Consider the following 26,085-nt stretch of genomic DNA (forward strand, 5'->3'; position numbering starts at 1 on the left):
GCAATTCACTCCTTTCCCTCACCTGCCCCCTCTTCCCTTCCAACAGAACTGCTTTTTCTTGCCACTTTTATGTGAGATAATTTACCCCATTCTATCTCTCCCTTTCTCCCTCTCTCAATGTATGCCTCTCTCATCCCTTAATTTTATTGTATTTTTTTAGATATCATCCCTTCATGTTCAACTTACCCTGTGCCCTCTGTCTATATATATATATATATATATATATATATATATATATATATATATATATATATATATATATATGTATATTCCTTTCTACTACCCTAATACTGAGAAAGATCTCATGGATTACACATATCTTTCAATGTAGGAATGTAAACAAAACAGTTCAACTTTAGTAAGTCCCTTATGATTTTTCTTTCTTATTTACCTTTTCATGCTTCTCTTGATTCTTGTGTTTGAAAGTCAAATTTTCCATTCAACTCTGGTCTTTTCACTGAGAAAGCTTGAAAGTCCTCTATTTTATTGAAAATCCATATTTTGCCTGGAGTATTAAACTCCGTTTTTCTGGGTAGGTGATTCTTGGTTTTAATCTTAGCTCCTTTGACCTCTGGAATATCATATTCCAAGCCTTTTGATCCCTTAATGTAGGAGCTGCTAGATCTTGTATTATTCTGATTGTGTTTCCATGATACTCAAATTGTTTCTTTCTGGATGCTTGCAATATTTTCTCCTTGACCTGGGAACTCTGGAATTTGGCAACAATATTCCTAGGAGTTTTCTTTTTGGGATTTTTTGAGGAGGTGATCTGTGGATTATTTCAATTTCTATTTTATCCTCTGGCTCTAGAATATCAGGGCAGTTTGCCTTAATAATTTCTTGAAAGATGATATCTAGGCTCTTTTTTTGATCATGGCTTTCAGGTAGTCCAATAATTTTTAAATTATCTCTACTGGATCTATTTTCCAGGTCAGTGGTTTTTCAATGAGCTATTTCACATTGTCTTCCATTTTTTCATTCCTTTGGTTCTGTTTTATAATATCTTGATTTCTCATAAAGTCACTAGCTTCCACTTGCTCCAATCTGATTTTTAAGGTGGTATTTTCTTTTTTTATTGTTAAAATCGAATGTTTATTAACTGCACACACAAATCCAATTCTCTGGAAAGCAGACACTGATACAGTAATTCACATACACACAGAGAACAAAAATGAGAATTCACATAAATGAGCTCATGTGTACACAATCAAAAGTAAGATTTAAGAACATTTCCTGCTACAGTAGCTTTCAATTTTTTTCCACAAAGTTTGACATTAAAAATCACACTAGGAAAAATCTTCAAGGAATAATCTAAAAATTAGTTGCATATGAATTATTAAAACACTGTGACCCACCCTTATGGAGAGATCATTTGGCAAGTTTTAAAACAATGAGAGCTGAAAAATAGATTGGACCACATTGTGCTTCTGAACTTTATTCTCCCTTGGCTGTTTCCACCAAAATAAACTTTGAAGAAAAAAAAAAGCGCTTTTACCTAAAAACATCTTTCCAAAAAAACAAGATATAAATCACATATTAAAAACTAGATCTATCTGACCAAAATATCAGCAGCAAACTGATTCTGTAGTACATAGCTAGGAGTAAATGGGGGAACATTTTTTCAGACCAATGGATTTGATCTCTGGGTAATTTCATTTTGGGTATGTGGCAATGGTTGGCAATCTCCTAGGCAAATGCTCAGTGTGCTGTAGCCTAGCACATTGTTATGTAACCAGAGTAAAGATTTTTTAAATCTGGGATTGCTCATTACACGGTAAATGAGTAAGGAAAAAACATTTTCTAAGTCTGGAGGTTGAACTTCTGCATAATGATGTAAAAGCATAAACAATGATTCACCTACCAGACAAGTCATCAGCCTTAGAAGGATAAAAAATGGTTCACTGAAAACAAATCCTTTTCCCTCCTATTCTGCTATACTATCTTTTTTCCTATTTAAATATTTTATTGATGCTTTTTTCTTTTTCTACTGTCACCCTCCACTCCCTCTCTTGTAATAAGTACAAATGAAACAAATCAACAAGCAACCTAATACCATCTTAATGAAAAATTAGTTTTTTTCCCTCATTAACACATGTGAAATTTAATCAGCGATATGATGATGGTGACTGTCTTCTCAATTTATATGCTTTATTGAACCTCAAGGGGTATGTTATATGATAAAACTGCCTAGGCATTTGGAAGTTCAATAATACTTCTCTTCTAAGCTCTGTAAATGCCAGGATTCTAGATTGTTTTTTAAATCAGAGAATATTTTTAATTTTGTTATGTTTCCTATAGTGGCAACAATGGCCTTGAGAAATTCACTTGTAATTATCTAAAAATGTTTAAAATGTAATGGTCATCAACACTCTGGGTATATATCACTTTATGAAGCTCCTTTTTCTACTCACGATCCATTCAGTGCTTCTTAAACTGTCTATACGATGCCAATAGCAGAAGTTCTCAGCATGTCATTCTGAAGCTAAATATTTCTCTTTTCCAGCCTAGGAATATGATCTGTGTGGCTAGTGTGTGGGGTGAAACACAAAACAGTTTCAAGGAGACCTGATACAAACATGAATACAAACATTTTTCTGAACTTTCCAATGCCCAATAAAGATAATTTTAATTCCCACCTTGGAGTGAGGACTAAGGAGAAAGACTAAGGGACTAATAAGTATTAGATGGAGCTCAGAAATACAGTTTTATAAGAGGCTCGGGATTATTTAGGCACAGGCCCCCTTCAGAGCTGTGTACATAATTTCCACTTCATTCCTTTCTCTCTTCTATACCCAGACCTCCCCTTTGACGTCTTGGGGAATCTGTGCATGACAGTAGAAGAAGAAGAAGAAGAGAGTGGAGAATCAGCTCAGAAATCAAACACTTTATCAGTTTTTATTTAGTGAGGGATGGCCAATCTTAGTGTTAGAGGGCATTTCCCAAAGTATCAGTTTGTAAGTTCTCCATGTAACTTGATGGCCCTTTATAGATTAGGTAATGCACCAAAGGTCACTGAAATTTTCAATTAACTCAACAACCAGATTTGTGATGAGGTATAAAACCCTCTAGTTATTCATTCTCCATGGCACCAACCTCAAATTGTGGAAAACTTGCATAAGTTCACAGTTGTTAGGATTTAGAGTTGACCAGGACCTTCAAGGTTCATCTAGCTCAGTCCTAACACTCTGCAGATGATAAACCCCACAGAGGTGAAGTGATTTGCTTGAGCTCCCAAAACAGCAGAGCCAAGACTTAAACTCAGATCCTCACTCCATATCCAAGGCTCTTCTCACTACACCAACCTGATTCTCTTTTTTCAGGTTTAATATGGGCTTCTCTTTTTGAGGAGAGAGGAACAATCCCCTCTAAAGCAGGACTGGAAGGAAAATCAGAGGTGTCAAAACACTTGGCCTTCAGACTACATGCCCAAATCAGATTAAAATGTAACTGAGAAATAACAAAACAAATTAACAAAATTAATTAACAAATTAAATTAATTTTAAAAATTAACAAATTAACAAACCAAATACAATGGAATATAGATAATGATCATATGTGGTTTTGTATGATTTAGTGGCCCCCTGTTTCTATTTGATTTTGACCCCACTGTCTTGGTGACTATCACTTAGGTCTCCTACAGAACTAACCTTAAGGCAGTCCTCTTGGACAAACAATGGGGCTAGCCAGAATATCGCTAACATAGAGTATCTTGTGTTAAGGTTCTCCTGTGGACTCATTCCACTGTACGTCTAAGTGGCAAGGGTAGAGCTGATTGGGGACACTGCTGTTAAACAGTAATAATCATAATGATAATACGATGAAAACAATCGAAAATCATCTCAGACTAGTAGGATGAACACTGGGGCATGTGTTAGGGAATCTACCTTCACTACTTATTAGCAATATAATCACATATAAACTGCTCTAAGCCTCAGTTTCCTCATCTGTAAAATGGAGATAATAATGTGGCAGCACCTACCTCTGGTTCCTTAAACAGAAAGCCATGTGCAAACTACAGAGGGCTATGAGCTATAATAATGACATCTTGTACTTACGTGGCACTCTCATTTTTCCAAAATAGATACCTTCTTTCTATGAAGGCCTGGGCATAGTTTTAATCTTAACAGCATCCCTGTGAATTAGGAAGGGGAATGTAAGTTATCACCATTTTGCAGATAAGATGACTGAAGGCTAGAGACATGATGGTTTGCCAAAATTGCCAAAAAAGTTTAGATACTTAAGTCTAGGTATCCTGACTTCCAGTCTAGAGCTCCTTCTTCAAACTCTACAGCTGCAATCCCCTGCTTACTTCTTAAATAAGGAGGTGAAACAGAGCCTACACAATTTTTTTTCCTTTCAACAAACACAAATAATAGACTCAATTTTAAGAAGTGAGCCAGAGGGAGAAAAAGAGAGGAAATGTTCCTTCTGTCCGCAAAGAAACACAGACACCCTGTATTATTTCAAACTGTTTTTAAAAATAGGCCAGATTGTATCTCAGTTGCAATGCCCAGGCAGCCAGGATGTGCAAGAAGGCATTTCTTCTGCACACCCAGGACCGCCATGCTATGGAGCCCTATTAGAGGTGAAATGGGTTTATGATATGGCTGTTCTGGTGCTTTCAGTCACCACTCACTCCTAACCACTTACTCCTAACCTCTTCATGAGGGACCTTCTTGCTCAGGCTACACTCAAAGCAAGGACACTTACAGGTTTCACCTCTTGTTCCAGTCAAGTATCTGAGGAGCACTGTCCACTAATGCATGAGATAATGTGGGATTGGATGAGGTTCTTTAAAATTTATATTTACAGGTCATTTATAAGGATTCTAAAGGTTTATCAGAAATATATTATATGGCATTTCTCTACATCTGTAGAGGGATTTTTCCCCCTTAGTTACAGAACATCTGGTGATTCCTATAAGCTACCATAACACACATACTTCAGTTCCAGATATTCATCAGTACCATACTTTGAACCTTCTTGTCCAAGACCAGATTGCTTCACCTCACCTAAAGGGCATTCCGTCATGGACAATAGTTCCTTGTTCACTCTAGCCCTGCCAACTTCTAGTTGCTCAGCCACCCTCCAGATCTTGGCTGGATCCTGAGAGTAAAAATAACCTGCTAAACCCACATCCACTGCATTGGCGATAGCAAGGGCTTCTTCCTCTGTATCAAATTTAATAACTGGTGCTAGGGGGATAAAAGTTTCTTCCTGAGAACACAGCATGTCTACAGTGATGTGGCTAAGGAGAGTTGGCTCAAAAAAGTTCTTCCCAAAGCTGTGCCGTTTCCTTCCTGTCACAATGGTGGCTCCTTTGGAAACCGCATCACTTACATGTTTCTCTACCTTTTCCACTGCTTTTTCATTAATCAATGGGCCTTGGGTAGTTCTCTCCTCAAATCTATTACTACACGCAGCTCTCTATTAATGGCTTCAGCAAACTTCTTCATGAAGGAATCATGGATCCCCCTTTGCACCAAGAAACGATTCGTGCGAGCACATGAATTTCTGTATTTGGAAGCCAGGGCACCCACCACCGCTTGGTCCACATTGGCACTGTCAAACACGATAAATGGGGCATGCCCTCCTAGCTCCATGGAGACCCTCTTCACAGAGTCAGCAGCATAGTGCAAAAGAATCGTTCCTGTTGTCCTTGAGCCAATAATAGAAATTTTGGATACCAATGGATCAGTACAAAGAGCTTCCCCAGCCTCCTTGTTCTCGCGAGAGCAGGGAACCACATTATAGACACCTGCAGGAATTCTTGTTTGGTTGGCAAGCTCACCAAGGGCCAGGGCAGAAAGAGGTGTATCTTCTTCAGGTTTCACCACCACTGTACAACCAGTTACCAAAGCTGCTCCTACCTTTTGGGTAATCATGGCACTGGGAAAATTCCATGGTGTGATGATGGCAGCCACCCCAACAGGCTGCTTCAGGATCAGGCCACACCTGTTCTTGGCAGGGGTATAAACGACATCTCCATAAATGTGTTGTACTTCTTCTGAAAACCACTGCAAGAAAAAGGCTGAATAAAGAACTTCTCCTTGGGCCTCCTTTAAGGGCTTTCTATTTTCAGCTGTGATTATCTTGGCAAGGTCATCTTTATTCTTTATCATCAGATCACACCATTTTTTGCAGTAATGAATTCTTTTCCTTGGCAGAGACCCCCTACCCCAGTTGCAGAATGCCTGGTGGGCAGTGCTCAAGACCCCTCGGGCCTCAGCCACCCTGCAGTTGGCCACTCGCCCTAGCTGGGCACCACTGGCCAGGTCCTGCACTGGGAAGGTACCTGAGACAGCAGGCAGCCAGTGGCCCCCCACAAAGGTGTCAGTGCACAGCAGGGCCTCTGGGAGCCCGGCTGGCCCCCTGCTGTAGCTTTGGAGCCAGTATGGCTAAGGTGGTATTTTCTTCAGTGGTCTTTTGGACCACCTTTTCCATTTGGCTAATTCTTCCTTTCAAGGAATTCTTCTCCTCATTGGCTTTTTGGAGGTCTTTTGCCATTTGGGTTAGTCTATTTTTTTAAGGTGTTATTTTCTTCAGTATTTTTTGGATCTCCTTTAGCAAGTTGTTGACTTGTTTTTCATGGTTTTCTTGCATCTCTTTCATTTCTCTTCCCAATTTTTCCTCTACTTCTCTTACTTGCTTTTCCAAATCCTTTTTGAGCTCTTCCATGGCCTGAGACCAAAATTCATATTTTCCTTGGAGGCTTTTGATGTAGGCTCTCTGACTTTGTTGACTTCTTCTGGCTGTTTGTTTTGATCTTCTTTGTCACCAAAAAAAGATTCTAGAGTCTGAATCTGAGTCCGTTTTCACTGCCTGTTTATGTTCCCAGCCAGCTACTTGACCTTTGAGCTTTTTGTCAGGGTATGACTGCTTGTAGAGTAGAGAATGCTTTGTCCCAAGCTTTAGGGGCTGCGCTGATGTTTTCAGAGCTACTTCTACTCCACTGTCACTGCAAGCTCTACCACAGCAGTGTTCCTCCTCCCCCAAGAACTGCCAACCAGGATTGCGACCCAGATTCAAGCAGGGCAAAACAAGCCCTGCACTCCCTCTGATCTACAGCTTGATTCCTCCCACTGCGTGAGCCAGGAACTCTGGAAGCAGCTGACACTGGAACTCTGGAAGCAGCTGACACTGGAACTCTGGAAGCAGCCACAGGAGCCTCCTGCTGCTGCTGCTCCCACTTTTGTGCCACCTCTGCCTCCCCCATGGCTGGGGCTTGACTGCTTTCTAACCCAATCTAGCAGTTTTTCCACTAAACTGCTCAGTGGTCTTTGGCGTTTGTGGATTGAGAAGTCTGGTAACTGCCACAGCTCAATGACTCATGGCCCTGGCTCCAGGCTGACTCCTGGTCTGGTCTGTCCTGCCCCAGCCCATGCTGGGCTGTGCTCCACTCTCAGCACCTTGTGGTAGACCCTTCCCAGTGACCATCCAGGCTGTCCTGGGCTGGAGACCTGCTTCCCTCTGCTATTTTGTGGGTTCTTCAGCTCTAGAATTTATTCAGAGCCATTTTTTACAGGTGTTTGGAGGGATTTGGGGGAGAGCTTAAGCAAGTCCCTGCTTTCCAACTGCCATCTTGGCTCTGCCCCCATAACTCTCCTCTTTTACAGGGAAACAGGAATAATATAAAGTTTCTCTTTGAATATTACTTATTTTAGATAATAATACCAATATTAGCCCACAATGATTGTGTCCTCAAAGTAACCAACACTTAAATGAAAACATAACAATATAGTGAGTCATTAAGATAGGTTCAAATATCTTATATCATTTAGACAAAAATAAAGATTATTGACTTTATTTTCAACTATATATTTGGGTTTCTACAAGCATTTTTTTCTTTCAATTCTTTATTTGAATGATTATTGGATTAGATCCTTCAGGTACTATGTAGTGAGGTATATTTTAAGAAATGACCAATGTGTTATTATAAAGTAAAATTATATTAAAGTGACAACATGAAAAAGACCAACTTAATTTTAGCTCCTGTATTATATAGGTGTATTCCAAAAGTCTTAGTACAGTTTTAAACCATTCTTAGAACAGTTTTAAGTTTTAACAGCTAAAAACTTCACTAAGACTTTCAGGATACCTCATATATTCATTGGTCCATCTTGGAATGCCCTAGCATTTGAATTTTACCTTGATTGTTTAGCATATCTAAATAACTGAAAGTCTTTTAAAGAAAAATTAGAGTTATTTATCTATGAAATATTAAATGCTACAGCATAAATTTTCTTAAAGTGAACAAATTATAGTGTGATGCATGAGAAATGTTACACTATTTAATTACATAAACATGAAGAACCATTCAGTCTGAAATCACTCTCTTAAAAGTGTTAACTATGATAGAATAATTGTACTAAAATATTTCACATTGTCACAAAATTGTGGTGTATTAAATTTGACAACTTGTACCTGTCTTGGGAAGTAGCATTGACCTTTTCTGTTGCCAAAGATGTCCCATGGTTATCTTGAATGCAATGCAATGAAATAAAAAAAAAATATGTCTTTATGTTCCACATGATACTATGTTTTCTTCTTTTAATATATTTAAAGGCAGTCTAAAGCTTTGTTCATGTAGCTCTTTCAAATGGATCATTTTTATATTGTTTCCATTTTTTTTCAGCCATAGAATAATTCTTTGTTAAATGGAAAGTAAAGAGAGATGGTCAGGTGTAGTGGAAAAATTATGGGACTAGGAGTCACTTAGGTTCTATTTCTGGCCATACCACTAACCAACTCTGTGACAATAGCCAGGGTCCTCACCTTCTCTGCATTCCAGCCTCCTACTTTTGGAAATTAGCAGATTAGACTAGAATTCAGGGGTGGGAAATCAGCAGCCTTCAGGCTACATATGGCCCTCTAGATCCTCAAGTGTGGCCGTTTGACTGAATCCAAACTTCACAAAACAAACCCCCTTAATAAAAGGAATAAGAAGCATCCTTGATAAAAGGATTTGTTCTGTGAAATTTGGATTCAGTCAAAGGGCTACATTAGAGAATCTTTGAGGGCTACATGTGGCCTCAAGGCCACAGGTTCCTCACCCCTGGACTAGATGATATCTAAGGCCCCTCTTCTAGGTCCAATATTCCACTATTCTGTTAGAGAATGGCTGAACTGTTAAAAGTGCTTTGAAGCCTGGACTGAGATCTTGATCTTGCGTCAGAGATCAATAGAGATCTTTGAGTGGGTGGTCTGAAGTGAGGAGAAAAATATCTTTGTGTAAATATTATAGATATTCACAAACATCAAATTTTATGATCATTTAAAATTAAATATTTTAAAGGACAAATTTCCTTGTCAGAAAAATTCAACTTTAAATGTGGGATCCGGAGGTGGGCATCATATTTTGATAAGATCAGGACTAGAAATGGAATGGATTAGGATGGTTTTAAATCAGACAGTTAAAACAAGTTGAGTGAAATGAAAAAGACCATTTGAATTGGAGAAAATGGCAAAGAATATGTGAGCCCCAGTTGTTAGCAGTAGTTTGGTGACTGATGTGTGAGGAAATCACAGCAGAGGTATAAGTAGAGAGACAAACTTGGAGAAATATTAGTTGAGACAGAATTAAAGATGACAAGGAAGTATAGTAGATAAATTTCAATGTCCATTTGAATTGGAACCATTTAGCAATATGCTTTTGGAGTATCTTATTTCTGATGCTGTTCCAAATCTTAACATTCCTAGAATGCCTGTCGGATTCTTTTGACGCGCCTTGAGCCTATCATCAGGAAAAACCCAAAAGGAAAATGGGAAGATTGGGTAAGTGTTGCCACCAAGAAAGGGTAACTTCAACCAAACAAATGTTTGAGATTGGTGGCTTCTACTGGAAAGGTTGAAGAAAATACTGTTTTACAATTTTATTTGTGGTAAGAGATAGGTCAATATTTAATCAAATGCAAAACTGATTCACCCATTTCTACCCACCTTACTTCACTGTAAGAAAAAAAACCAAACACTTCTGTAATATTAAAATGACAGGGAATGATGTAAAGTAATTTCTCCTTCTCATCCAGGACTGTGCTGAAGCCAGCCCCAGTCAACAGAGGAGACTGTCAAATTTATAGTGTGGGCATTTACACCATGGAAATCAAACACTAAATCAGAGCTTGATTTACTGTTTTGTTGATTATCTAGACTTAAGAAAATATTAATAGCACAGATTAATCTTAAAAGTGTGTCCTGAATAAAGATGTTTACTAATACATCACCATATTCATCCCTTACATACTTAGGTGTATATTCAGAAAGGAAAAGGACCTAGGGAGCACAATGAAAAATTGATATTAATCATTAATTATATGGCCTTCATTGGCCTTCATAATCATTAAATTATGTGGCCGTCCTTATAAGGTTATTGTGAAGATCAAATGAAGTGATATATCTAAAACTCTGAAAAATTGAAAGTCATGTCAAAATGGGTACATGATTTAGATATAAAAGGTAAGCAAACTAGAAGGGCAAGGAATAGTCTACCTGTCAGATCTGCAGGGAGGAGAAGAATTCACAACCAAACAATAGAGAGCATTACAAAATGTAAAATAGATAATTTGGAAAAATTGAAACTGCTATATGAATACTAGTTACTCTTGTTATTGTTGCTGTCATTCATATACCTAGAAGAATGAAGACAATGGGTACATAGATCCAATTCAGACTGGAGGAGGAAGTAAGGACAGAGATAGGTGCAAAAGAGAGGTGGAGTCTCCAACAGAAAACATTTTACTAATTTTCCCACACTCTTGTTTACTTCTAAAATATTCTCCTTTCACAGATTTCTCAAGCTTACAAGGAATCCATCAGTCTTTCAGCTACTGGATATTTCAGGTAAGGCATATTTTTTGCTTTTTCCAGTGATTGTGGAGGTTCCACAGACATCTCAAGCAGTCATACATCCCAAGAGATTTACATCCTAAGGGAAAGTTGTTCCCACTATCTCCATACATACAACTCTGTAAACAAGGGATTTTTCCACCAGTAGCTCAATTACTGCAGTGGAAGCAGGGTAAAGGAAAGGGTATCACATAGCCGCAGCAAGAGTAGAAAAGCAGTGCCTGTAGGCAACAACTGTTTCAGAGAGCTGCCTAGGGGGAATTATCTAATAGGAGGCAGGATGACCATATTGTGCTACCTCTGGCTGGGCTGGAGCACAGGTAGGTAAAAAAGATTCATCCCAGTAGGATAAAATGTTCTCTTTCTGTTTCTATCCTGATCTATATGGCATTATCTTCTCAGGGGCTATCAGACATATATGGACTGGGAGAAAGAAGAAGGTAATCCATATCCATATTTTGTTTATGGAGTAGCCTGTTCTGAAGTTGAGATTGACTGTCTGACTGGAGCTCATAAGGTAATATACAATGAAATATACAATGAAAATTTCTCAGGGCATTTTCTCATGGAATATATGAAATGGAAGAATGAGAGTTGGGAGACCTAGGTTCTAGTCCTGAATCTTCCCTAACCTAGTTGTCTGGCCTTCTTTGGTTCCTTAAGGCAGTCAGGTGGTGCGATGGATAGAGTATTGGGCCTGGAGTCAGCACAGACCCAAGCTCAAATCCAGCCTCAGACACCTGCCAGCTGTGTGACCTTGGGCAAGTTACTTAGTCTCTCTTCACCTCACTTTCATAATCCATAAAATGGGAGTAATAATGGCTAATTATCTAACTCAAAATTTGAATTCGGGTCATCCTGACTCCAAGTCATTATTTTTTCTATTATAGTACTCTTTTGTATTATTAGTACCTAGCCTCAAGTCACTGCATATTTGTTTTGCAAAAAATACTGTATTTACTTTTCTGTATTATATCCCCCAATAGAGGCACATGTCTGTGTGTGCATGGGTGAACAAACATACATATACAATGTACTATCTGAAAACATCATCCTTGTCCAAATATGCTACATGGCCTTTGGCATAGCTAGAAAGTCCTGTCTTATGACTTAAAGCTGAACATATTTTGTGGGTGTACCTGGCTTGCTTAGCACATGTGTATTAGAGGGGTTCATTAGGAAACTTGTTGCCTCTTTCCCCCATGTATCCCCTATTTTTCCTTATCTAAACTGAAGTTTTGGAGACTAAACAGACAAAATTTTGTGCATAGTTTTGTCTAAAACTATTCACTTTTAAAGCTAGGTTATTCAGATTATATGTTTCCTGATGTATTTTTTTTTCCATTTTTTCTCAGCTCCTCAGAACTGACATCTTCATGGATGCTGCTTTCAGCATAAATCCTGCTATTGACATGGGGCAGGTGTGTAACAACCAATGCCACATCACCTATATGCAACTTCTTTTTTGATCTTTTACTATTTTGATAGTTATTTGGGGGGATTCTTCTTCATGATATTGCTGAGAGCTGTTTCCAAACTATGCTCTTTTCTTGCCTTCTCATCCAATGCACGTTTTCATTTTACGTTAAAACTCAAAAACAAAATCACACCTGAAATTCTTCTACTCCAGTGTGTATGAACGTTTTTCAGTCTGTCACTTTTAGGAACATGGACACCAAGGATTATCCCCTCCCTGATGCCACCACATTTCTCCAGCTATCTGTCTATGTACATTGCTCACAGACAACCTCATTACAAATTATGTCCATTTAGGAAGAAGAAGAATATTAGTTGTTGCAATAGGGCTTCCTCATCACCCTCTACATCATGGGCATTCATAGTAAGAGTAGCTACTGGGAGCCATTGGCTATTTCCTTCTCTATCTTCCTTCCAGAGGTCTACCCAGGATGATTTATTTGCATATCTCAGTCAAGCTGCTACAAAAAGAGATGGAAGGCATGGTAAATGAAAAGGAAACTTAAGAACCTTTGAGAGTCCTGAAGAGACTAATGTGATTGTTAAAAGTGTCACATGATTTCTCAAATATAAGCTTGCCAGCTGTCTTTCTCCCATTTAGTTTTTAGACCAACTCATTATCCAAAGGCAATGCCTGTCCAGATATATGCACTGGTGGACTAACACAGTAATTGGTCATTCAATCACATGTTATAGTCTGACAGTGGACAGTTTTAAGCTCATTAAAGCTTAAAGTACACTGAAAATTTTAGTATACGCTGCTTTTAGTTTTTTTTATTTTCCTGCATGGATTGTTGGCTTTTTTTACCTGATGGATCATGTTCCTTCTTGAGGAGTCCCTGTAATGTTCTAGGACATGATGTAATCAACACAGTATCACCTGCTACCAGGACCACTTGGAGAGACTCATCTTCTAAAGATCATGTGGACCTTACTCAGAACATCCTCCTAGAGACAATGAAGTGGTATAATGGAATAAAATGCTAGGCCTAGAGTCAAGAAGACCTAAATTCAAATATGACCTCAAACATTAACTGTGTGAGCCTAAACAAGTCACTTAACCTCTGCCTACCTGAGTTTCCTCAACTGTAAAATGGGAATAATAATAGCATCAATAATAATAATAATATAATAATAATAATAATATGAGGATTATAGTAGTAACTTCCCAGAGTTATTGTGAAGATTAAATGAGATAACATTTGTAAAAACACTTAGTACAGGGCCTGGCACCACATAGAATAACCTGGGATATAGTAGGCATTTATTATTATTTTACTCCCTCCCTTCCTTCCTTCCTTCCTTCTTCCCTTCCTTGCTTTCTTCCTTCCCTCCTTTCTTCCTTCCCTTCCTTCCTTCCTTCCTTTCTTCCTTCTCTTCTTTCCTTCCTTCCTTCCTTCCTTCCTTCCTTCCTTCTTTCCTTCCTTCCTGCCTGCCTGCCTTCTTTCCTTCATGCATGCCTTCCTTCCATTTCTAATGGAAAACATCTCTGTCAAGTATATTTCTGCCTATTTTATGCCTCATTTAGTATTAAACAAAAGGTACTGAACAATTTCTTCCTGGTTGGGGTTACCAGGAGGATTCATGGGTTGTCTTAATATATACATGAGAGACTATCAATAGAAGAGAGTCTTTAAGTCTATGTTTAGTTTTACTGAGTCATTTGGGAATTAGAAGAATTAGAGGTTGTAGATTTATGATCAATAAACAATAAATGCAGCAGATTTTTCTACTATTGGAATCATTCAGGCAAGTATAAGTAAAAGAGAAAAATTTGCCTGTCTCTTCCCTTTTTAATGTTTTTTCCCCAAAGATAATAATGGATTACACATATATGTGTATAGATCATTTCAAAAGATTAGAAAACACACCCGTGGATCAATAGTAATAGATGTTATTGCAATCTCACTTGAGATTAATATCATTTGTGACTTTCTCTATTCTTTTTGCCTCTTCCCTTCTCTAAGGAATTTTGTAAACTGTTCCTGCATCGCTGTCAAGTTTGTCACTTCTGTCAAGGATTTCCTTTGCTTGATCTAGGAATATTTACCTTGAAGAAAATTCAGGGGGTACATATATGAAACCTGCCAAATAAGTGAGAATTTGCCATATGGAATAGGGATTAGAAGTTCTTTTGGCTTCAGAAGACAGAACTGAGGGCAATGTGTGGAAATTAAATAGGGATGAAGATAAAGTATTTTACTTGGGTTTAAAAACATTAGCCACCCACATGCAGGGAAGGGAACCATGATGAGATCTGAAAACAGTAAGCTGGATGAAATATGAAGCTGACTCCTTTTTTTCTTTCTAGTCATCTTACTCCACTCAGTAGAATGTAAATATCTTGAAGCAGGGACTGTTTTTGACTTTTCTTTTTATTTCCAGTTGTAACAGCAATGGTACTTGCAGCTGCTGTGGAGGTGTAAGACCAATAACACCAGCACACAAGAGGGCTGCTAGCACAAGTTCTTTGATCTGCTTTTCTAAAGGAAAGCAACTTTAAAAGGGTCAACAATCTTACTTTAATTAAACACATATACCATTTACTTAGTTCAGGGGAAAAGTCAGCACCCTGACTTCAGAGAAAATACACACAGAAATTACAAGCAGAAATTATAAACAGAAAATACAAACAGAAAAGACCAACAGACAGGGCTTCTAACTGTCCGACCAAGGCAATACATACATCGTTATCAAAGAGAGAAGTACCAACCCCTGCGTTTTCAAAGCTGGGGGGCTCCTTTACAGCTACCCAGAGGCTCTTCTGGCCAAATCACACAAAAAATCTTTTGATGAGTGAGCCCCAAAGCAAAATGCTAGCCTCAGAGTATATATACATTTCTCAGAACCAGAAGGCTCTGACTCCTGACCCAGTGCCTAACTAAAAATTAGCAAAAGATGTGAGCTTTCCTATAAAACAAGCCTCCCCTAATCAAGCTTCTGTTAATGGGCTCCACATGAAGCCTATTAATGGGCAGGGAAGATCTTCAATCACATTAACATTTCACCAGTGCATAGCAAAGTGCCTGGTTGTCAGTGTTTAATAAATGCTTGTTAATTGATTCAACTAAAGATGAACAAAATCATTTTAAGCTTTAACAGCATAAAATTGCACGAAGACTTTTGGGACATCCTGTATTTGATCCTAGAGGTAATAGGGAACTACCAAAATTTAATTAATAGGGAAGTGGCAGACAAGATCTGTGCTTTAAGAAAATCACTTTGATGTTAAGTGGAAGAGGGATTACAGTGAAAAGAGATTTGAGGCAAAGACACCAGTTAGACTGACTGACTGTTATAGTCTATCCAAAAGGTGATAAGGGCTTAAACTAAAGGTAATTTTCACAATTATCATGGCTACTTATAGAATTTTTTCTCTATTTTTCACAAAGTGGCAGAAAATATGAGAAAGCACTGGTTAGTATTAGCTTTCCTTTCCACAATAATTTGTTTAAAAAAGGGATGAAAAAAGCCAAAATGCTGTCTTGGTACAATATTATCAGTGTCTTTTAAAATAAGCTTTTTTTGTGTTATACCAAATGATTAAGAAGGCCCTCTGGTTTTGACTCAGGATTGATTAAGAACTCACTTTCACAAGAAAGTATTAAAATTTAGTATATTTTGACTTTCATAAACCATGTAATTTTTTTTGGATGTAGATTGAAGGTGGATTTATCCAAGGCATGGGATTATATACAACTGAAGAATTGAAATATTCCCCAGAAGGTGTTCTTTACTCTAGGGGCTCAGAAGATTATAAAATCCCTACAGTCAGTCAAATCCCAGAAGAGTTCTATGTCACCTTTGTGCGTTCCCGAAACCCAATAGCCATCTACTCATCCAAGGTAAGGATATCCAGAATTTTATTCTTTTTTCCATCGTTACCACCAAAAAGGAAAGCAGAAAAAATCAGAGGTCTTGATTTCTTTAACAAGCTATGACATGTTACTAGGTCATTTGAACTCAGACTCAATCTTTAAAGTAAACTGTGCAGTACATAATCTATCTCAAAAGTTTTTTTTTCTTCTCCTAGCTTTAACATTCTATGCTTTCATAATTCTAAGATTACTGAATAGTTAGGTTTTTAAAATTCTGCTGCAAAGATTGCATTTTTCTTTGCATCATTTTTTCTGGTGTTTTTGACAGGGAGGGATCACATCTTTCACACTTTTATGAAAGGTAGAATGAGAGTGATAAGCTGCGCTGACATTCTGTCTAGTGGCCTGGCATCTTGATCTATACAATATAGCAATTTATAGATTGATTTGGTCTGCTTTATGAAGATTGTTCTTTGTTGTTTAGAGGGGAAATGAAATTCTGACCATTCAGCAGATTCTCGGTAGCTGGTATTGGGACAGAATGTGTGTCAGACGTAAATGAAGACTGCCCTCCTGATTCCTTCCTCTTCTCCTATTAGGGCCTAGGGGAGGCTGGGATGTTCATGGGAGCATCTGTGTTCTTTGCTATTACTGATGCAGTGGCTGCAGCACGCAGGGGTAGGGGACTGACGGAGCCCTTCACTTTGAATAGCCCATCAACTCCTGAGATGATTAGAATGTCGTGTGTGGATCAGTTTACTGAACAGGTATGGAGGGTTGGGAGGGAGTAATTGTGATTTGATAACTTCCATGGGCTTTCAGAGCCTTTGTCTTTTTCATTTATTAATTAGATTTAAGCACATCCAATGACACCAAAGATCATATTTCCCTAATTGTACCGAAAAAAAATTTAGTTTCGTCTCTTTCCCCCAGTATTGACTTTGATTTGCACCAGCCAAAAGATCCAAACAAAACTCAGTAAATAATATTTTAGTTGTCTCAAACCCAAAATAAGAGTTTGCTCAATGGAGATAATGCTGGTAGTTTTATTTTTCTCTTTTAGTCTTCCTTTACAATTTAGATGCCTGGGTAGAAATACAGATTTTTCACAAATGTGTATATAAGGGACTCAGACCATTCCATGAGCATTTTCTTCCTCCCTAAAACAGCTATGCCCCTCAACATGCTACCATAGTGGACTTCCCATCTTTGCTGCTTCCAATCCCTCTAGACTCAGCCCATCCAGCTGCTGGGCTGTTGTGCACTCTTTGTGGTGTCCCTACATCTTTCCTAGAACACAAAGACTGGTTTGGCCTTAATTATTCCTGTGGTATTTGTGAGTTCAATGAATATCTGGGCTGGCTATTCATATATCTTGGCATTTATGTGCTCATGAAGTGCAAAAACATCTTCTATACTTGTTCCCTTTGGAAGCTTCTCACTCAGTGATTCAGTCAGACTAATCTGCTCTCACCTCTGGTTACCACTTTTGAAGAAACAAACCCAAATTGGAAGGGAACCAGGTCTCACTGCTCTGCATGTGCTTTTCTCAATTTTTATTACTTCACTTGGTCTTTAAAGACAGAAGAGGTCTCCACCCCATCAAAAAGGTTGAGTTGCCAAATGAGAAATTTGACTACCTATAGTGCTTTTCCATTAGTTTATATATCTGTGACAGTACAAATGTATGCCTAATTTGGAGAGAGGGACAGAGACAGAGAGACAAACAGAGATGTAGAGAGAAAGAAACAGAGTGGAAGAAAATAAGAGAGACAGTACAGAAAGAGAGAGAGAGGATAGAGAGAAAGAGAGAAGAAGAAGAAGAAGAAGAAGAAGGAGAAGGAGGAAGAGGAGGAGGAGGAAAATGAGGACGAGGACGAGGATGAAGAGAAGGAGAAGGAGAAGGAGGAGAAGGAGAAGGAGGAGAAGAAAGAGAAGGAGAAGGAGTAGAAGGAGAAGAAGAAGGAGAAGAAGAAGGAGAAGGAGGAGGAGGAGGAAGAGAAGGAGGAAGAGAGATAGAAAGACAGAAAGAGAAAGAAGAGAGAAGATGTAGGGAAAGAGAGAGAAACCAAGGCAGAGCTTTTGTTAGGTGCTTACCGCGTGTGCTATGCTAAAGTCTGGGGATACAAAGGTAAACAAATCCTCAACCATAAATAGCTTATATTCTAAGGGGGAAGACAGCACATACAGAGGAACTGGAAAGCAGGAAGGAAAAAAAGTATGTGTGAAAGGGCAAAGGTGTAAATGTACAGAAGAAAGAGGAGTGGAGTGGACTTGTACCTAGGTTACTTTCAGGAAACTGCAAAGACTCTTCTAAATACTCAGAAGTGCCATCTTTTTAATACCACTATTCTGTCATGATTGCACACCTGTGAGACATGGCACATGTAAATCTCCAAGGAATTGAAAATCTGAGGCCTATAGTTGATGTGAGCAGACTGCAACATATGACCGATGAAGAGTTTTCAAGAACAGGCATAAAAGATATCATCAGGAAAATTTGAGATAAGAAGAGAAAATGGATTGGTCCTGTGAGAAGGGAGAGAAAGGAAAGATAGACAGCTTTAATGTTCTACTTGAATTTTCTTGATGTCAGGAGAATGTGAGGAAAGACATCCAATACATTGAATGGATCCTCTATGGTGAACCTATGGGAAAATGTTAACAAGAGTTACATGAGATGAGTGGGAATGAATGGGTTATGGTTGATTTAAAAATTAATCTTATGCTCTTATTTTCCTTTTGTCCTTCCTTTTAGATTCCCAGAGATGACCCTTCAACTTTCAAACCTTGGTCCATCCACGTTTCCTAAAATGCGAGAGAATAGAAAGTAGTTATATTTAAGATTGATTTTAAAAGGCTCAAATCAAACCAAATGTACTTTGACTTCTAAACTTTAGACTACCCTTTAGCATTGTGCTTAAAATCTCTGATCATTGTGTTTAGGAACAGAAGTCCACTAAAGTCTCGAAAGGAAAAAAAGTCATGCAAAAATACTCGATCCTACCCATCTGTATGGCACAAACTAGAGAATAAACTCTTGTCTTCTGGCTCCAGTTGATCAGAATTCTTTGACATACAGTCTCTGAAAGTCAAATTCAAAAGACATCACCAAATGGTGAAATTCAACGTAGCATCTGCTTGAGTCTCTCGTCTCCATAGCCATGCTATATAGTCTATGAACACCAGAAGCCAGGACTACAAACCACTAGCCCAGTCCCATGGATTCAAACAGTTCTATCTGTTCTCTCTTTTTTGCACTCATTGCCTCTCTTATAATTTTGTAATAACCTCCTAACTGACTTTCCCTCATCAAATTTCTCCCATACCTTCAATCCTCTCATAAAACTATGTGAGTAATCTTTTCTATATGGTTGTCTACACATATCATCCCTTCTCCATCCGAAATCCTCTATTGTCTCCCTAAACTCTGCTACATCCTAAATAATGTATATTACTTATCTGGCATCCAAAGCCTACAAGACCTGGGCAACTCGCTATACTTCCAATCCCATCTCATATTACTTCTCTTAAGACACCAGCCAAACTAGACTATTAACTTTTCCTTTTATAAATTAATTCAATTAAATAATCATTTATTAAGCACCTACTGTGTGCAAACCATTGTATTAGACATTGGAGATATAAAGACAAATATGCAAAAGTTCCTGCCCTGGAGGAGTGTGCTTTTTACATACAAACACATAATTGAATATGATGAGTCTTATATGTCAAGGAGATCGCTGATAGGAATCACCTCCCCATATACACCAAAATATTTTATAGTAGCACTTTATTTGACAACAAGGAATTGAAAACAAAGTACATGCTTATTGACTGGGGAATGGCTAAACAAATTGGAGTACATGAATATAATGGCACATTACTGTGTGGTAAGAAATGATGATGTGATGAATATAGAGAAACATAGAAAGATCCACATAAGCTGGTGAAAAATGAAGCAAGCAGAGCAAATATGTGTGTATATATATATACATATATATATATATATACACACACACATATTTGCTCTGTGTATATATATATACACACACATAATACATATATGTATACATACACACATATGCATGTATGGAGAATATATATGCATATATATGGAGAACATAGATATATTCATGACTACAACAATGTAAAGAGAAAGAGCAACCACAAAAAAATCAATGTTCCAAAATTATAAACTACCATGGCTCTACATAAGACATGTGAAAGACACCCCCTCTCCTACATTTTTATAGAATTGGGAGGTCCATGATTGTGGTACATTCACATTTTTTCAGACTTTTTGACATATTAATTAGTTTTGCTGATTTTTCCCTTCTTTCTCTTCTTTTGCCTTAAAATGTTATTTGTTATATGGGATGGCTCTTGGGGAGAGTGGAAGATGAAAGATATTGGAGTAAATTTGGTGATGTAAAAAATGCAATTTTATTTTTAAACTAGTATTTGAAGGTCAGTAACACTTAAGAGTTTTTAGGATTGTCCTTTTTTGCTGAAGTAAATTCCACTAATAATTCTCTAGACTTCACCGCACTGTGTTAAATGCCTTCTCACACTGGAAGATGTCTCCATCTCTGTAGCCTTCTTTTGGTGGTGACCTACTGTTAGAACCTGCATTTTTAGGACATCCCCAGGCCAGTCACCCTTCATTCCCTTCCCAGTTCTGCTTCTGACTCTGGGCTTTGCCTCCAAGCCCTTATGGGGATGCCTTTTCCTCCTTCATCTTCCTTTGTAGGTCCCTTTAATGTATTGTCTTTTCACATTAAAATGTAATTTCTTAAAGGTCGAGGACTGTCTTTCATTTCTTTATATTTGTATTCCCAGCACTTAGCACAGTGCCTGGCACATAGTAAACACTTAATAAAAATGCTATTGATGAGGCACAATAAGTTTAAATAGCAAAGAGGGAGATACGACCTTGTCTAAGACTTACTAATAATTAAAGTAGTCTTTAGAAAACACTTTAAAGTAGAGATGGGAACCCACTGTAAGAAATCTTCAAGTAGCAGATTGATGAAAACTTATTAGGGATATTTGAGAGGAGATTCCTGTGTAGTCTGCTGGATTCAGTCATGTCTAAGGTTTTCATGATTCCATATTTTCTGATAAATCAGGTTTCGTGTTTGTCATTTGTGTGGTGGAGTGGAGCAGAGTGGTGATGGTGACTGGTATTTTCTTATGACTACTTTATTGAAATGACTCTTAAGTCTGATTTAAAAGGAATAGGTATGTATTATTTTACGTAAGAGTAGGAGGCTGTTTATGAAATACGAAATAATAATAAACAGAACACCTTTCCCTTTCCTTTCTTACAATAAACATCAGTAATTTCTTTTGGAATCTCAGTGGTAGTAATTCTGACTCTGAGAGATAATTTTCATTGTGTTTTTTCATATGCATAAGGCTATATCACAATAACGTTTTACCAATAGAGATTCATTTTTATAGCTCTTGTCATCCTGAAACTTAATAAACTATAAGTCATGAAAACTATAGCCCCTAACATATCATGATAATTATAGCCCTAATTAGGGTAGCTCTTTCCTCCACATTACCCTGGTTTTGACCTGAACTTGCATAAAACAGGAATTAGAAAAAGGAAGTTGAGTGGAAGTAACTAGAAGTGTAAAGAAATAGGATTATTGTTCATTGGTAAGTGTTGCCACAATTCGGCTAGCAGCTGCTGTGGAGGTGAAAGACCAACACAAGTCTAACAACAAGGATGCTGCCAGCACAGATTCTTTTGATCTGCATTACTAAGGAAAGTAGCATTAGGGGGTTAACAATCTTATTTCAAACCAACATACAAATATCATTCACTTAGTTCAGGAGAAAAAGCCAGCCCCCCGAACTTCAGAGCAAATACAAACAAATTGCAAACATGCGTTAGAAACAGACCAAATACGATTCATAGTTACCAAGGAATCATCAACGTCTGAGTTCAGGAGCCGGGGAGCTCGTAACAACAGCTGGCCTAGAGTCACATACCACTCCTCCTGTACCTGAGAGCCCTGAGCAAATAGCTCTGTTCTCTCTTTTTATACACTCTTTAGCCATCATCAAACGTCATCTGAGTGACCAGAACTTAGGCTCCTACTATTGGCTCTGGTCTTAGCAACTCCCCTTAGGACCCTGAGGGCTTCATGCCCACACAGGCTTAGCACCTAGTAGATAGGGTTTTGGGCCTGGGGCTTTGCACCTAGTAAGGCTCAATCGAAGACACTTAATTAATTTATCATTCTAAAACAGTAAAAAAAGTCCAAACTTAATTGATATTACAGTAAGGTGAACAGGGTTAAAAAAAAAAACAGGGTTGGCACAGCCATGTCTGACCACAACACATGAGACAGAGATCCCTTGACCTGGGAGCAATGCTGGAGAAATGCATGAAAAATAGAGTTTTCTTGGTGGAATACCTCTGCCACCTCTCTTTATATCTTATTTGGAGTTATCCACAAGTCAGATGTCAGCCTAAGAGCTACTGGAGGGTGGGATATTCTGCTAGAAACCAGAGTCAATATGCCTTCAGGTCATGGCTTTCAGTGAGATGAACCGAACCCTTTCCCCTACATATTCTGAATATAGAGAATAGGGAGAACTTATATAAAAATATTTGCCACACTCGATCATTAGTATTAAAGATGTAAGATCAGAAAGAGAGAGATAAAATGGTGCTATATACATGGTACATTTGGAAAAAATAAAGATGTGAACTTGGCTATTAAGATGACATCTTCTTCTGATCATGTAGATGACTAACCCAATTTGAACAACATACTGTCACTTAGAGTTTCTTATTTACACCTTTTAAATTTTGATTTCTATGAATTCTAAATGATTCTAAATTAATTCTAGAAAATAATGGGAGGGTATTTCTCTTTTTCTGCCATTTGGGGTTGGAAAGTAAATGAGAATCATAATGGCAAAAGAGAAACAAGATATATACTTTGGACATTTTCCCCGAATTTTGGGTAGGAGCATAACAAGCCATCAATTTATCAAAAATTGTATCAAAATTAGCTTATATTTTTATTTTTAATTTATGGAATGAAATAAGAATTCTATAATATAGTATAATAAAAAAAAGATTATTGCATATTGTTGACCTGAAAGTTTGGTTAAAGGAAGCACCAGGCTAGGTGATATGTAAATTCATGATGTTTATTCCCTTAAAGCTAGCAGAGCTAGCTTACTCATACATACAAGGAGCCAGAGCTTAAGTTCTGACTGTCTGAAAAAAAAGAATGAAAAGGTTAAATACATTTTTAGTCCCAACTCAGCATGCCTGTGTTACTCAATTTTATGATCCCCATGTATGTTTAACCATGATACAAGAAAAGAATTTTCCTTAATGGAGTAGGTTGTAAATACAATAAGTCAAGATATTTGACAAAGTGTCAATTGAAATTACAACCTAGGATCTCTGTGTTTAATTTATCATTAACATGCCATAACATAGTAAATGCCCATAAAATATTAAGATAAGAAAAATCACATTTTTCAAGATAGTTTCTCGGGTTAAAGGTCTCCTCCTTAATGGCTAATAGACAGAGGAAAGAATGGTCTTAAGTTAGCCCGATCTGGCCTTGTTGATGTAGGAAGAGGTATTCTCTGAGTAAACTCAGAGAACAAAGAAGCTTAGGTCCAGGCTCTTCTTCTAGTTGATTATTATTTCAGGCTCTGGCCCTTATTGAAGTTACTAAATTGATACAAAATGATTATCAATATGAAACTGCAAGTCTGTTATGTACAACTTGCTATTCCTTATAAATGCCTTAATAAAGTTAACATGTAAAATTTCTTTGCCCCCTTTGCTTTTCTTCCCTCTGTCTCCACCCTAGAGAAGACTACCAATAGACACACACACACACACACACACACACACACACACACACACACATATAATATGTGTGGGTGTGTAAAATTATTTTATACATACTTCTATTTATCAATTCTTTCTCTAGGTGCAGATGGTGTCTTCCTTTATATGTTCTTTCTAGATAATTTGGGTATTTGTAACAGTCAAACTAACTAATTCACTCAAAGTAATTACTAAACAGTATTGCTGTTACTGTATATAATGTTCTCATGGTTCTGCTCATTTTGCTCTTCATTATTTTATGCAAGTTTTTCCATATTTTTCTAAAATCATTAGGCTCATCATTTGTTATAGCACAATAGCATTCCATCACAGTCATATACCACAACTTGTTTAACCATTCCCCAATTGATGGCCATCCCCAAAATTTCTAGTTCTTTGTTACCACAAAGAGAGCTGCTATAGACATTTTAGAATATATAGATTCTTTTTCCTTTTCTGTAATCATCTTTGGAAATAGACCTTGTATTGATATTGCTGGGTCAAAGGATATAGGAATTATAATAAGCTTTTGGGGCATAATTCCAGATTACTCTCCAAAATGATTGGATTAGCTTACAATTCCACCAACAATGAGTTAGTATACCAATTTTTCCACATCCTTTCCAATATTTGTCACTTTTCCCTTCAAACATTTTAGTCAATCTGATAGATGTAAAATGATATCTCAAGATTGTTTTAATTTGCATTTCTCTAATCAGTAATGATTTAGAGCATTCTTCATATCACTATAAATTATTTTAGTTTCCTCTTTGGAAAACTGCCTATTCAGATCCTTTGACCATCAACTGGGGAGTGACTCGTATTCTTATAGATTTGACAAAGTTCTTTATATATTTGAGATGAGATCTTTATCTGAGAAACTGTCTATAACATTCTCTCCTCCCCTCCCCATTTTCTGCTGTCTTTCTTATCTTGGTTACATTTGTTTTATTTGTAAAATACTTTTAATTTAATGTTATCAAAATCATCCCTTTTACACATAACTTTTCTCTCTGTCTCTTGCTTATTTACAAATCCTTCATCTATTCACAAGTCTAGTAAATATTATGTTCCTGTTCTAATTTTCTTGTAATATCTATCTTTATGGCTGGGTCATGAATCCATTTTGACCTCCTCTTGATAAATGGTATAAGATATTGGTCTATGCTCAGTTTCTGCCATATTGCTTTCCAATTTTCTCAACAATTTTTACCAAATAATGAGTCCTTATCCATGATCTTAAGTGTTTACACTTGTCAAATACAAAGTTATTTTATTTATTTGCTGCTATAAATTGTATGTCTACACTGTTCCATTAATCTACCTTTCTATTTCTTAGTCAATACCAAATAGTTTTAATGATTGCTTACTTATAATTTAAGATCTGGTACTATTAAACCTCCTTCATTTTCATTTTTTTCATTAGTTCCTTTGATTTTCTTGATATTTTGTTCTTCCAAATCAGAATTACCTTTTATGCTTTAGTACTAGACTGAACCCAGAGGAACTTAGATCAAGGTAGAGCTACTTCAACATTCAGGAAAGCTTTCTAAATTTTATTCAATTACAACGTTAGCCTTGATATATAACAGATTCCAAATAATCTAAATGTGGGAACAAGACTAATTATTGTGGTGCCATTGTACTTCAGAGTTGGGATATTTCTCTACTCACTTATCATTGAACCTCAGGGCTCAATCAATCTTCAGTACTTCATTTTAGCAAGGAGCAATTGGTCAGTTTGCTTTCTAGTCCTATCAACAACTTGAGATAGAGATATTAGACTATGGGATATTGCATAGGAAAATTTCAGAGGGAAGACACGATTTGATGGAAGGCTGACATGAGTGATATATTACATTAGGATGTCCAAGTGGGGAAGAACCCTGGGGACCTAAATTGAAAATTGGAGTTAGGTAGGAGGAGCAGGCAAGTCAGGAAGGGACATTGGCAAGGAAAAATATGGCTTTCCCAACTTTGCAATATTGTTCACATCTGACTTGTGTCTCAAAGGGAATAAATCACTAGTGTGAAGAAGCAGAAAATTTATTTAAGAGCTCAGAGACT

The 26,085-nt window shown here is 37.4% G+C and overlaps 2 protein-coding genes across 2 annotated transcripts in view; one reads left to right on the forward strand and one right to left on the reverse strand.

The window, feature by feature from the left end:
* The window catches only part of LOC118837834 (aldehyde oxidase 4-like), a 137,645-nt gene extending 118,694 nt beyond the window's left edge, over window positions 1-18,951 (forward strand). Inside the window, exons 29-35 of the mRNA XM_036744943.1 lie at window positions 9,700-9,774; window positions 10,787-10,839; window positions 11,248-11,362; window positions 12,201-12,266; window positions 15,981-16,166; window positions 16,739-16,906; window positions 18,898-18,951. Coding sequence (XP_036600838.1) covers window positions 9,700-9,774; window positions 10,787-10,839; window positions 11,248-11,362; window positions 12,201-12,266; window positions 15,981-16,166; window positions 16,739-16,906; window positions 18,898-18,951 — 717 coding nt within the window. The remainder of the gene's footprint in view (window positions 1-9,699; window positions 9,775-10,786; window positions 10,840-11,247; window positions 11,363-12,200; window positions 12,267-15,980; window positions 16,167-16,738; window positions 16,907-18,897) is intronic.
* LOC118840069 (succinate-semialdehyde dehydrogenase, mitochondrial-like) lies at window positions 4,918-7,216 on the reverse strand. Its single transcript, XM_036747574.1, is given in 3 exon segments — window positions 4,918-5,414; window positions 5,417-6,398; window positions 7,169-7,216. Coding segments are annotated over 3 exon segments (1,527 nt in total).
* Window positions 18,952-26,085: the final 7,134 nt, after the last annotated feature.

Source organism: Trichosurus vulpecula, chromosome 2, assembly GCF_011100635.1.
Source record: "Trichosurus vulpecula isolate mTriVul1 chromosome 2, mTriVul1.pri, whole genome shotgun sequence".
Lineage (NCBI taxonomy): Eukaryota > Metazoa > Chordata > Mammalia > Diprotodontia > Phalangeridae > Trichosurus > Trichosurus vulpecula.